At 42.3% G+C, this 13,958-nt stretch overlaps 1 protein-coding gene across 1 annotated transcript; it reads left to right on the forward strand.

The window, feature by feature from the left end:
- Positions 1-8,689: 8,689 nt before the first annotated feature.
- LOC145974529 (uncharacterized) lies at positions 8,690-9,693 on the forward strand. The gene is made up of 2 exons (XM_083104424.1): positions 8,690-9,172; positions 9,250-9,693. Exons 1-2 carry the CDS (start codon positions 9,080-9,082, stop codon positions 9,508-9,510), a joined length of 354 nt encoding a protein of 117 aa, XP_082960550.1. The 5' UTR covers positions 8,690-9,079; the 3' UTR covers positions 9,511-9,693.
- Positions 9,694-13,958: the final 4,265 nt, after the last annotated feature.

The raw sequence follows: 13,958 nt of genomic DNA on the forward strand, positions 1-13,958 counted from the left end.
GCAGAGGCAATGATCGCGAAACCAAATTTCCACAGCAGAAGCGTTTTTTCAGAAAACTTAATCGCTGTGGAATTGCGCAAACTCGAGGTGAAATTCTACAAACCGATTTATGTGGGTATGTGCATACTCGACATATCCAAGACATGTTTGTACGAGTTTCATCACGAGTATATGACGCCAATGTATCGCGACAAATGCCAGGTAATGTACACCGATACGGATAGTCTCATATATCACATTGAGTGCGCGGATGTGTATGAGAATATGAAGCGCGATATCATCAGATTCGACACGAGCGATTATGCAGTGGATAATGCGTATGGTATACTGCTTGTAAATAAAAAGGGCCTGATGAAGGACGAAAACAACGGTACCATAATGACCGAATTCGTCGGGCTCAGAGCAAAGATGTACGCGTTACGAGTGAATGGAAAAAAGGACACGAAGAAAGTTAAAGGTGTCAAGAGTAACGTTGTTGCGAGAACGATAACGTTTGACGACTACATGCGGTGTTTGAAAGAAGAAATTGAAATGACGCGTCAGCAGTCGTGTATACGATCTAAACTGCACCAAGTATACACGATCTGCGAGACGAAAATTGCTCTGAGTCCGTACGACGATAAGCGGTATATCGTACCCGAAACCACCGATACGTTACCGTGGGGACATTATAGAATACCATTGTAAATAAATGTATATTTTATTTATTATTAATTGTATATTTTGTACATAACCATGTATATATTTTTATATTTAATACACTTTATATATTTTTATATTATTAAATATTTATATATTAAATTATTTATATAGTTTATATGTATATTATTTTAATAAATATTTATAATACACTATTTTTATGTATCCAAGAGTTGTATGATTTATCCATTCCCAACCATTTCACGTATACGTCATCACCCTTTTCCCGCAAAATTTTTTCCACGAGATATACGTCGGGATTAGCGACGCGTTGTAATTCGTATTCGTAGAATCCTCCAGCGACGGGATCTCCACGCGAATCTTGGAGTATGAATGTCGCGGGATTAGTTTTCTGCACCTCGACAATCTTAAAAACTTCGGTCGTCCAATTAGGTGTGAAACCTTTTTCAAAGATGGTCTTGTATTTGCTTACGCGTACCGAATCGCCTACTTTAAATTTTGTCGGAGCCGCAATTTTTACGTTGCTATACACCGTATTTAAAAGTTTTTCGGCGATCGCTGGAGTGACGTCGGCAGGTCTCATACCGATGGTGCGATGTTTTCGCGTATTGTACTCTGCAACGAGTCGAGATAGCTCGTCGATCCATTTGTAATTTCCGTTGAGCGTAAACATTTTCCACATATTGTTTTTCAAAGTACGGTTGAATCGTTCCACGACCGAGGCTTTCATAATGGAATACGTCGAGTAATGATTAATGTTGTGTTTCTTCATGAGTTTCTGCACACTCGCGTTGTAAAATTCTTTTCCTCTGTCGGTTTGAAAATTTTTCGGACACCTTTTATTGTCTCCAATAATCTTTGCGATCGTTTCGGACATTTCGTTTCCGCTCTTGCTCTTGAGCGGTACGGCCCACGCATACTTGCTCAACACATCGATAACTGTGAGTATGTATTTATGACCCTTGTTGAGTCGAGAATACGAACGCATGTCGACCACGTCCGCCTGCCACAGATCGTCGTATCCGCATACAATGACGCGTCTTCGTGGAAAATTTCTTCTCGCCGGAGCATGTAGTTCCTCGACAAGTTGTCGCTTTTCGGAGGTGTTTATCTTCTTTCGCACGTTTGATCGAGGCATAATTAATATTGCGATATTAGTATGTCTCGTTTACTGTGTCGAGTCAGATGTTGCATATCTCAGCACATTCTTTATCTCGTCCATCATTATTCGTAGCGCCTGCACGTGTGTTTCAAGCGTGATAATTTTTTGCTCAATTTCTCCCTGTCGATCTCTCAAAAGTTTATCCACATATCGTTTGTTGACGGCGTCAGTATCAGTTTCCGGTTGCGCTACACGTTGAATCTTGCGCGACCTTGCGTCAAAGCCGGTAGTAGTCTGGCAGAGAGCGTTATCGCGAACGTAATTTCTCAATAATCCATTCCATTGATAGTACAAATTATTCGACGTTCCGAGCGATAATCCAAATTTATTAATCGACATTTCGGTACCGAGAACTTTGACGGAATGACATGTATCGTTGACGCATAGTTTAATTTATAATAATGCCAGCCTCGCGAAGTTCTTCGATAATTGACAAGATTTCATTGTCGTGAGCATTGTTGCCGGCTCGACGCGAGGCGTCCAGCAATCGCAAACGATCTACCAATTCGTTGGGATCGTTCCAATGCACGTAATCGATCATGTTGTCGCTTAGCGTCATGGTGTGCGGCGCGTCTATACCTCTTCCCACCTTTCTATCGGGGAATAATGGTGCAATTATATATTTGTACTTGTATCCTTTGTTACTTTTAATAGGCTTATTAACTTTGTTGTCACGTTTATGCGCATTTGTTGCTTTTAATATACTTTGATATTTATACAAATCGTCTTGAGTGTATTTTTTATGATTGGGAAATTTTCTAAAAATCAAATCGTAGATACCTTCGGATCCCGTATATTTTATTCCATCGATAATTATATTATCTTCCATGTCCACATCGAAACGTTTATCACCGAGCATCATTCCTTCGCTGGTAAATTTAACACCGTAGACGTAATCCATACTCTTATTTTTATCAACACTCATGATAGCTCCTATATATTTTTGCGCTAGTGGACCAAAATGATCTCGGAACGTTTTCTGACCTTCGGACGTTTCTAATTCATGTCGGACCGATGTTACAAACGAATCGGGCGTGGTCTCATAAATTTCTTCGACGGACGGGGATGGTATTGTTTGACGCGGTTGTACTTTTATCGGAGTAGAAACAGTAGCCATATTAGAAAATTGTTTCCTTCGTTTCGATCGATTCGGTGTCGAATATATCGGCGAATCGTTTATCGGCATATTTATCCGTGCTCGCTTTATTCCTTGCTTCGACTCTTTTATTTTTTCCTCGTGCTTCTCTCCAAACGTTAAACTCAATGGTTCAATTTTCGGCGCATCAGATTCCACAGTATTTTCGATAAGCTGTTTTAAAGGTTCGGTAATTGGCTTAAATTGTCTTTCCAATGCAACGTCTTCCTACATTTTACCAGTTTTCAAAGCGCGATATTTTTTGCGAATTGATTCGCTCATTTTTGCAATCTCTATCGCAATCTTTTCACGATCGTCGTTCATGATGCTTGATCAATGTGTCGATGACGACTGATCGCTTTACGGTATCGCGAAATCATTAAATCCTCTTCTATATCGTCCATTGATCAACGTGCTGTCTTTATCAATGACTACGAAGCCATATTTGCGTTGCCAACATTTCTGACACAATGCGCGGAAATCGTCGTAAGACATGTCGGTATTTACATGATCGTTGTATACATGTTTCAAGTTTGTGCCGTCTTGTTTAAATAAAATCAAAAGATTCGCATTGTCGCGTATAAGATGCTTAGGTATCTTGGCATACGTTTGACAAAGATAGAAACAGTCGACGCTCGAGTGTCGACCCATTGCAAAGTATTCTCTTATCGTATCTTGCTTGTCACATGCCACGTCATCAAAGATAAAGATGGAATTCGGAAGCGCCTCGCTCGGTGGAATGACATCGCTGTTATTAGAGAATGTGAAATAGCCAATTTCGTCTATAGGTGCTAATAAATTTTCCAAGTATCTATATTTCGGTTGTTGAAGCGATTTCGAGTATACGTACGCGTTCTCGAAACGTACACCGTACGGACTTTCTATCAAACTAATCAACACGTTTGTCTTACCGCAGTTTGAAGGGCCGCAAACGATACCGCGTATAGTAGTCGGTAGCATGTTTCCATGCTTGCGTACTTTTTTCTCCGATATTAGTCTATCGTCGAAATTTGATACTTTGATTATCCGCGCTTGTCGCACGAACCGCATGTTTTCTCTTTCGAATCAATTTTGCGAATGATCACGAGGGGGGAGACCTATTTATAGAGGTGTCTCAACTCGAAACCGTTCAGTATCAAAATGTTTCTCCTTCTGTCGGATGAAAGAGACATTTTCCGGCTTACCGCCGAACAACTGCAGTATATCCCAAAGATTGTTTTACTACAAAATTTTGGTGATTACGTGGAACGATTGTGGGACAAGCTTCCAGAATATATAAAGGCTGATTCGGAGGTTCGACAATATCGTTCGTGCATGCGACATTACAATCAGCCGTGGATGCGAACACACATCGACGGTCCACCACCGTTAATAAAAAATTGCTACGAATGTCAGCGAGAATCGTAAGAGGTAGCGGTCTCTTAAATCGTGCGATAAACGCTCTTCCCATCGAATTACATATTCCCGGTTATCAGTTTTGCGGCCCGGGAACTCGATTAGAGAAACGATTGGCTAGAGGCGATCGAGGCATCAATCCATTGGACACCGCTTGTCGCGAGCACGACATTGCTTACTCGCGAAGCAACGACCTCGGTCAACGACACGTCGCGGATCGCATACTAGCTGCAAGAGCGCGAGAACGCATTACCGCGAGGGATTCGACTCTTGGTGAAAGAGCAGCCGCTACGACTGTTTGGGCGGCAATGAAGGCAAAGACAAAACTCGGCATGGGGATGAAAAAGTCATCGACGACAAAGAGGAGAAAAAAACGAATACTTCCAGTAGCGAAACGCGGTGGTATTTTACCACTTTTACCGTTGTTGGGAGTTGTCGGTTCTTTGGCCGGCGGTGCGGCGGGAATCGCAAAGGCGGTAAACGATAGCAAGGCGGCGCAACGTCAGCTGGAAGAGTTGCAGCGTCACAATCGCGCTATGGAAGGTCGCGGACTTTATCTTGCTCCGTACAAGCGTGGACAGGGATTCTCAACAAAGTCTAAGAGAAAAAAAAAACGTCGAAAAAACATTAAAAATGCCTACGGGTGCGACAACTAACGTGCAATTGGAACAATTGGCGAAACGTATGCACATACCGTTCTTTAGAGGTGTTTTCATGCGCAATAATTTACCAATAAGCAGTGTACGACGAAACGAGAGCGGTATCGTCAATTTGGATGACGTTGATGGTCCCGGTACTCATTGGGTAGCGTACGCAAAGAGGGGAGATCGTGTCGTATATTTCGACAGTTTTGGAAACCTTCGACCACCCAAGGAACTTGTGCGATATTTCGGACGAGTGAAAATTGAATACAATTATGCATCTTATCAAAGTTACAATCAGAGCATCTGTGGACAGTTGTGTTTAAAATTTCTTCAAACAGTCGACGATCAATTTAAAGCCTGACAATCCATCGTCATGACTCAGTATTCGTTCGACATGTCACTGACACTTACGTTGACTGGCAGAAGCAGCGTTCTCGCTGTAAGCTATTTTCCCGCTATAGATTTGACTGATGCCGATTACGAGCTTGGATTAACGGATTTTGAAACTTATCATACGATTCCAAACGTAAATTTTTCGAATAATAAATTTTACTTTGGCAACGACGACAAGGAAATTACGATTCCCGAAGGATCGTACGAATTGCACGCTATAAATGACTATCTCAAACGTGCAATTTTGCAAGATGAACACCTTTCCAGAGATGTTGAAAACGATTATGATGAGGAATATCCAATAGCGCTCCGCGCCAATCATAGCACGCTAAAGAGCGAAATCAAATGTGCCTACAGAATAAACTTTACCAAACCCAACAATGTAGGATCCTTGCTTGGATTCTCATCGAATCGTATATTGCAACCTCGCGAGTGGTACGAATCGGACGAACCAGTTAATATTATAAACGTAAATATTATTCGTATAGAATGTAACATGACTACTGGTGCGTACAGCAATGGCATGCGCGTACACACAATACATGAATTTTCACCGAGCGTACCACCAGGATATAAGATATCGGAAACGCCGGCACAGATCATTTACCTGCCGATCATCGTACGGAGCATTACGGATTTAACGATACGTATTGTGGATCAAAGAGGTCGATTGCTCGATTTTCGAGGAGAGGAAATTACCGTAAGATTGCATATACGGCGGCGACAAACATAGTATGCTCGTGCTGAACGAAACGGAGCACGCGAGAGACAATACTTTTACGAGGGACAATACTATTGCGGTATCGGGTGACAATAATAAGATAGCCATTAAGAAGAAGCTGAGCGCGTTGAATCGTGAATTTTTAAAATCATTGGGATTCATCGTACGAAAAGAATGATTGATATTTTGAATATCGGAGGTGAACCAGTCTTTGACGATCGCATCGTCAAGATTGAGACTCATACATACAATCCGTACGCCAATACGACGCTTGGATACAGCGACGAGATACGAATACCTATACAACATCAGGATTTGTACACGTTACCGTGCGAAAGCTTTCTTTACATCGAGGGAAGGTTTAATGTGCGTAAAGCGAATGACGAAATGAAGGTTGTATTGGGAAACAATTGCGTCGCATTCATGTTTGATGAGCTTCGATACGAACTCGACGGAGTAGAGATTGATCGCAACAGAAATGTTGGAATAACTTCGACACTCAAAAATTATGTCTCTCTAACGCACCAGAAAAGTATAAACTTGAAGAACGCTGCGTGGGATTTGACGTACAATGGTGACAAAAATTATTTCAACTATTGTGTACCGCTCAACATGCTGCTGGGATTTTGCGAAGATTATAAACGCGTTGTGATTAACGCTCGTCACGAATTGATTTTGATACGTTCGCGCAACGATAATAATTGTCTATTCGGACACCCATCGTCGGAGGCAGAGATTGAATTACTCAAGATACAGTGGCGTATGCCTCATGTAATATTGAACGAGATTAATAAATTGTCGATGTTGCGAATGTTGGAAAGCGGACGATACTTGAATATGAGTTTCAGATCTTGGGATCTATACGAATTTCCTCTGCTGCATAGCACGACTAAGCATTCATGGACCGTGAAAGCCGCCTCCCAGCTAGAGAAACCACGATACGTGATCTTTGCATTGCAAACTGGTAAAAAGAATTCAGTGTCACAAGATGTTACATTATTCGATGACTGCAAATTAACCAACGTTAAACTCTATTTAAACTCGGAATTTTATCCCTATGATGATTTAAATTTAGATTTTGAAAAAAATAGATTCGCCGTTCTATTCAACATGTACTCTCGTTTTCGCAAATCTTATTATGGATGCGATGATAATGCAACGCTATTAACCATTTCAAAGTTTCTACATTGCGGTCCTCTCGCGGTCATTGATTGCTCGCGACAAAACGAGTCTGTCAAAACTGCTACCGTGGACGTGAGAATAGAGTTTGAATGCAGGGAAAATATACCGGCGAATACTACCGCCTACTGTCTCATCTTGCACGATCGGGTTGTCGAATATAATCCATTGACCAATGTAGTCCGCAAAATTACATAAGTCAGCAAATATCCCCTCCATTGCATATGAAAAAATATAAAAGATTGAGATGTTTGACGATCGACATCAGTCTGCGATCGGATCTTGTCATCATGGCTGTGCCAACGTTTGTGGATCTACAAGGATTTATCGTTGGGAAAAATTTTGTCGTGAAGGAAGCTGCTGTTCTGAGAAAGGGATCCGTACTTTCTCATTATATTTTTACATGTCCCGAACCATGGCACATGCTCACAAAATCTGAGAGATGTCAGGTTTTATGGTTGATGAAAAATCACCATGGATTATCGTGGAATGATGGACACGTTTCATATTGGAAATCGAAACGTTTAATTACGACAGCGGTGATGGGTGCAACGGGGGAGGATGATGATGCGTCACCTCTCGTGTACGTTAAAGGGCATGAAAAACGGCAATGGCTAGCCGATATACTGGACAATGATGCAAGAAACGATGTGATTATCGAAACTTTGGATGCAGATTATGAGGATGTAGCTTCTTTAAATAAGTTAGATGTTAAGAATACTGTACGTTGTGAAAATCATGTAAAAAATTGTGCTTTAGAAAATGTATTTAAGATTTATAATTGGTGGTTGAAACATCATGATTCATCGAATCCATATTTATAATAAATTGATGATGCAATATATTTTTATCGTCTTTCTTATTCTCTCCTTTCTTTCCTCATCTCTATCTATGTACGTGTGCAGTATCGTGTTTCCGTACGCGACACAGCTGCCACTGATATTGTATTTCGATACTACATTGTGGTACATGATAAAACATTTAAATATTTGATAATTGAATATAGTTTTACGTTCGATGACCGTTCAACGAGCGTTCATTCCCGTTCAACGAGCGTTTGTTTCCGTTCGACGGGCGTTCGTTTCCGTTCGATTACCGTTCAATTACCGTTCGACGAGCGTTTGTTTCCGTTCGATTACTGTTCAATTACCGTTCGATGACCGTTCAACGGGTGTTCGTTTCCGTTCGATTACCGTTCAACGGGCATTCGTTTCCGTTCGACGGGCGTTCAATTACCGTTCAATTCCGTTCGATTACCGTTCGTTTCCGTTCGATTACCGTTCGACGGGCGTTCGTTTCCGTTCGACGGGTGTTCAATTACCGTTCAATTCCGTTCGATGACTGTTCATTTCCGTTCGATGATCGTTCAATTACCGTTCGACGACCGTTCAACGAGCGTTCGTTTCCGTTCGATGACCGTTCGACGAGCGTTCGTTTGCGTTCGATGACCGTTCGAGCAGGGTTGACACATTATAATGTTATATTATATCATGCATACTTTTGTCTTACGACGCGTTTTTGGTAAAGCGATAATGATATGTCCCTATTCTAAAGTTTCGTGTCGAGACCTCGTTGTCTCCTCACAAAGTAGCGATATGATAATATTAATATTATATTATATACCACGCTGAGAGTTGCATGGGACCGCGTATACTTTTGTCTTACGACGCGTTTTTGATATGGTGATAATGTCGCATCTCTGCTATAAAATCTCGTGCCGAGACCTCGTTCTCTCATCAGAAAGAGTTTAGAAGTGCGCGAGTAAGAAGTGTGTAAAAGTTTAAAAAACAATGGATCATCTTGCATCATTGTACAAGGACTGGAAGACGAAATTGATGGACATATTATGTATCGTAGCACTCAACATGACTTTCACGTGGAACGTAAGTAGTGTTTTGTGATTATTTTGTGAAAAAGTGTAAAAAATTTTGTATTTATATTAATTATACTTTTTATGTAGTTCCAGGATGAAGTCCGCATACCGGGCTTCATGAACATAGAGCACCGCCAGTGGGTGCGGGCGGTGCGCCGGGCCGAGAGGGAGAATTTTGGAGACGTGTGGGGCGACACCCCGGAGGGCCTAGATGGAGATATATTTGATCTGCGGCGGCTCTTCGGGGAAGAGCCCTACGAAGAAATAGAAGAAGAGATATGGGTCCAAGAAGAGGAAGATTGGGAAGAAGAGGAGGAGTGGGAGGACTTAGTAGCCCCAGGGGGCTAAGGTATATCTATTTTTTTATAATTTTTATTATTAATTATTAAAATAAAGCTAATGAAATGTCTCTTTTTCTGTTGCAGGAGCGGCCTCCCCATGTATTTTATATTTTTATATTTTTATTTTATTATTATATTACTATTCTTATTATTATTATATTTTTTAAATTTTAAATTTTATATTATTATATTACTATTCTTATTATTATTATATTTTTAAATTTTAAATTTTATATTATTATATTATTATTTTATTAGACACACACACACACACACACACACAAATTGTATAATACACACACACATTTTAAAATAAATGTTATATTTAGTATTGAAAAGAAATGTATTTATTTACGCGCCTCTCCTTGCGTTCCCATCCCTTGCGTCTCTCTTGCGCTAGTTGTAAGTATAGCAATATCGTTCTCTCTCTCTCTTTCGTACGCGCTATCGTTCTAACAATAAGTCTCGCGTTAGTTGTAAGTCTCGCGATATCTTCGTTCTCGCTCGCACGCGTTATCTTAGCTATTATCGTTCTCTCTCACACACGTTGTTCTCGCGATATTATAGTTCTCTTTCGTATGCGTTCTCTTCGCGCTATTATCGTTCTCTCTCATTCACAAGCTCGTCGCTATCACTCACTTACCTTTACGTCGTCCTGCTCCCACCTATGTGGCATCTTATAATGCGTCGTCCTTGTCCCACGTTGACGCCATCCTTGTCACATGTTGATGATGTCACGTGTCATCCTTGTCGCACTGTCCTCTTCACACACTTTACGCTATCCTTTTCCCACACGTAGCGCTATTCTTCTCACACCACCGTCTTCTTTCCGCGGATCCCCCCTACCCGCGCGGACCCCCTCGTCCATCGCTCGCGCCGCGGATCCCCCCCCTACCCGCGCGGACCCCCTCGTCCATCGCTCGCGCCGCGGATCCCCCCCCCCCTACCCGCGCGGACCCCCTCGTCCATCGCTCGCGCCGCGGATCCCCCCTACCCGCGCGGACCCCCTCGTCCATCGCTCGCGCCGCGGATCCCCCCTACCCGCGCGGACCCCCTCGTCCATCGCTCGTGCCGCGGATCCCCCCTACCCGCGCGGACCCCCTCGTCCATCGCTCGCGCCGCGGATCCCCCCTACCCGCGCGGACCTCCTCATCCATCGCGTGACGTCATCATCCCCCGCGTGACGTCATCATCCCCCGCACGTGACGTCATCATCCCCCGCGTGACGTCATCATCCCCCGCGTGACGTCATCATCCCCCGCACGTGGCGTCACCGCCCCCGCGTGACGTCACCCCGCGTGACGTCATCGCCCCCCCCCCGTGACGTCACCCCCCCGCCCGCGGTTCCCCCTCGCCCCTCACCCCCCCTCGGAGCCCCTGCGTTAGAAACCTCATAGTCTTACTACTTACATATTTTATATATTTTAATAAATATTTATAATACATTGTTTTTATGTATCCAAGAGTTGTGTGATTTATCCATTCCCAACCATTTCACATATACGTCATCACCCTTTTCCCGCAAAATTTTTTCCACGAGATATACGTCGGGATTAGCGACGCGTTGTAATTCATATTCGTAGAATCCTCCAGCGACGGGATCTCCACGCGAATCTTCGAGTATGAATGTCGCGGGATTAGTTTTCTGCACCTCGACAATCTTAAAAACTTCGGTCGTCCGATTAGGCGTGAAACCTTTTTCAAAGATGGTCTTGTATTTACTCACGCGTACAGAATCGCCTACTTTAAATTTTGTCGGAGCCGCAATTTTTACGTTGCTATACACCGTATTTAAAAGTTTTTCGGCGATCGCTGGAGTGACGTCGGCAAGTCTCATACCGATGGTGCGATGTTTTCGCGTATTGTACTCTGCAACGAGTCGAGATAGCTCGTCGATCCATTTGTAATTTCCGTTGAGCGTAAACATTTTCCACATATTGTTTTTCAAAGTACGGTTGAATCGTTCCACGACCGAGGCTTTCATAATGGAATATGTCGAGTAATGATTAATGTTGTGTTTCTTCATGAGTTTCTGCACACTTGCGTTGTAAAATTCTTTTCCTCTGTCGGTTTGAAAATTTTTCGGACACCTTTTATCATCTCCAATAATCTTTGCGATCGTTTCGGACATTTCGTTTCCGCTCTTACTCTTGAGCGGTACGGCCCACGCATACTTGCTCAACACATCGATAACTGTGAGTATATATTTATGACCCTTGTTGAGTCGAGAGTACGAACGCATGTCGACCACGTCCGCCTGCCACAGATCGTCGTATCCGCATACAATGACGTGTCTTCGTGGAAAATTTCTTCTCGCCGGAGCATGTAGTTCCTCGACTAGTTGTCGCTTTTCAGAGGTGTTTTTCTTCTTTCGCACGTTTGATCGAGGCATAATTAATATTGCGATATTAGTATGTCTCGTTTACTGTGTCGAGTCAGATGTTGCATATCTCAGCACATTCTTTATCTCGTCCATCATTATTCGTAGCGCCTGCACATGTGTTTCGAGCGTGATAATTTTTTGCTCAATTTCTCCCTGTCGATCTCTCAAAAGTTTATCCACGTATCGTTTGTTGACGGCGTCAGTATCAGTTTCCGGTTGCGCTACACGTTGAATCTTGCGCGACCTTGCGTCAAAGCCGGTAGTAGTCTGGCAGAGAGCGTTATCGCGAACGTAGTTTCTCAATAATCCATTCCATTGATAGTACAAATTATTCGACGTTCCGAGCGATAATCCAAATTTATTAATCGACATTTCGGTACCGAGAACTTTGACCGAATGACACGTTGACACATCGTTGACACATAGTTTAATTTATAATAATGCCAGCCTCGCGATGTTCTTCGATAATTGACAAGATTTCATTGTCGTGAGCATTGTTTCCGGCTCGACGCGAGGCGTCCAGCAATCGCAAACGATCTACCAATTCGTTGGGATCGTTCCAATGCACGTAATCGATCATGTTGTCGCTTAGCGTCATGGTGTGCGGCGCGTCTATACCTCTTCCCACCTTTCTATCGGGGAATAATGGTGCAATTATATATTTGTACTTGTATCCTTTGTTACTTTTAATAGGATTATTAACTTTGTTGTCGCGTTTATGCGCATTTGTTGCTTTTAATATACTTTGATATTTATACAAATCGTCTTGAGTGTATTTTTTATGATTTGGAAATTTTCTAAAAATCAAATCGTAGATACCTTCGGTTCCCGTATATTTTATTCCATCGATAATTATATTACCTTCCATGTCCACATCGAAACGTTTATCACCGAGCATCATTCCTTCGCTGGTAAATTTAACACCGTAGACGTAATCCATACTCTTATTTTTATCAACACTCATGATAGCTCCTATATATTTTTGCGCTAGTGGACCAAAATGATCTCGGAACGTTTTCTGACCTTCGGACGTTTCTAATTCGTGTCGGACCGATGTTACAAACGAATCGGGCGTGGTCTCGTAAATTTCTTCGACGGACGGGGATGGCATTGTTTGACGCGGTTGTACTTTTATCGGAGTAGAAACAGTAGCCATATTAGAAAATTGTTTCCTTCGTTTTGATCGATTCGGTGTCGAATATATCGGCGAATCGTTTATCGGCATATTTATCCGTGCTCGCTTTATTCCTTGCTTTGACTCTTTTATTTTTTCCTCGTGCTTCTCTCCAAACGTCAAACTCAATGTTTCGATTTTCGGCGCATCAGATTCCACAGTATTTTCGACAAGCTGTTTTAAAGGTTCGGTAATTGGCTTAAATTGTCTTTCCAATGCAACGTCTTCCTCCATTTTACCAGTTTTCAAAGCGCGATATTTTTTGCGAATTGATTCGCTCATTTTTGCAATCTCTCTCGCAATCTTTTCACGATCGCCGTTCATGATGCTCGATCGATGTGTCGATGACGACTGATCACTTTACGGTATCGCGAAATCATTAAATCCTCTTCTATATCGTCCATTGATCAACGTGCTGTCTTTATCAATGACTACGAAGCCATATTTGCGTTGCCAACATTTCTGACACAATGAGCGGAAATCGTTGTAAGACATGTCGGTATTTACATGATCGTTGTACACATGTTTCAAATTTGTGCCGTCTTGTTTAAATAAAATCAAAAGATTCGCATTGTCGCGTATAAGATGCTTAGGTATCTTGGCGTACGTTTGACAAAGATAGAAACAGTCGACGCTCGAGTGTCGACCCATTGCAAAGTACTCTCTTATCGTATCTTGCTTGTCACATGCCACGTCGTCAAAGATAAAGATGGAATTCGGAAGCGCCTCGCTCGGTGGAATGACATCGCTGTTATTAGAGAATGTGAAATAACCAATTTCGTCTATAGGTGCTAATAAATTTTCCAAGTATCTATATTTCGGTTGTTGAAGCGATTTCGAGTATACGTACGCGTTCTCGAAACGTACACCGTACGGACTTTCTATCAAACTAATCAAC

The sequence above is a fragment of the Camponotus vicinus genome, unplaced genomic scaffold (genome assembly GCF_025532165.1).
Source record: "Camponotus vicinus isolate PSW18456_S1 unplaced genomic scaffold, iyCamVici1.0 SCAF_7, whole genome shotgun sequence".
Classification (NCBI taxonomy): domain Eukaryota; kingdom Metazoa; phylum Arthropoda; class Insecta; order Hymenoptera; family Formicidae; genus Camponotus; species Camponotus vicinus.

What these genes read in the sequence shown, in the direction of transcription:
- LOC145974529 (XM_083104424.1), top strand. Translation starts at nt 9,080, where the DNA reads ATGGATCATCTTGCATCATTGTACAAGGACTGGAAGACGAAATTGATG. An exon ending in ACATGACTTTCACGTGGAAC is followed by an intron (nt 9,173 to 9,249) that starts GTAAGTAGTGTT and finishes CTTTTTATGTAG; the next exon opens with TTCCAGGATGAAGTCCGCAT.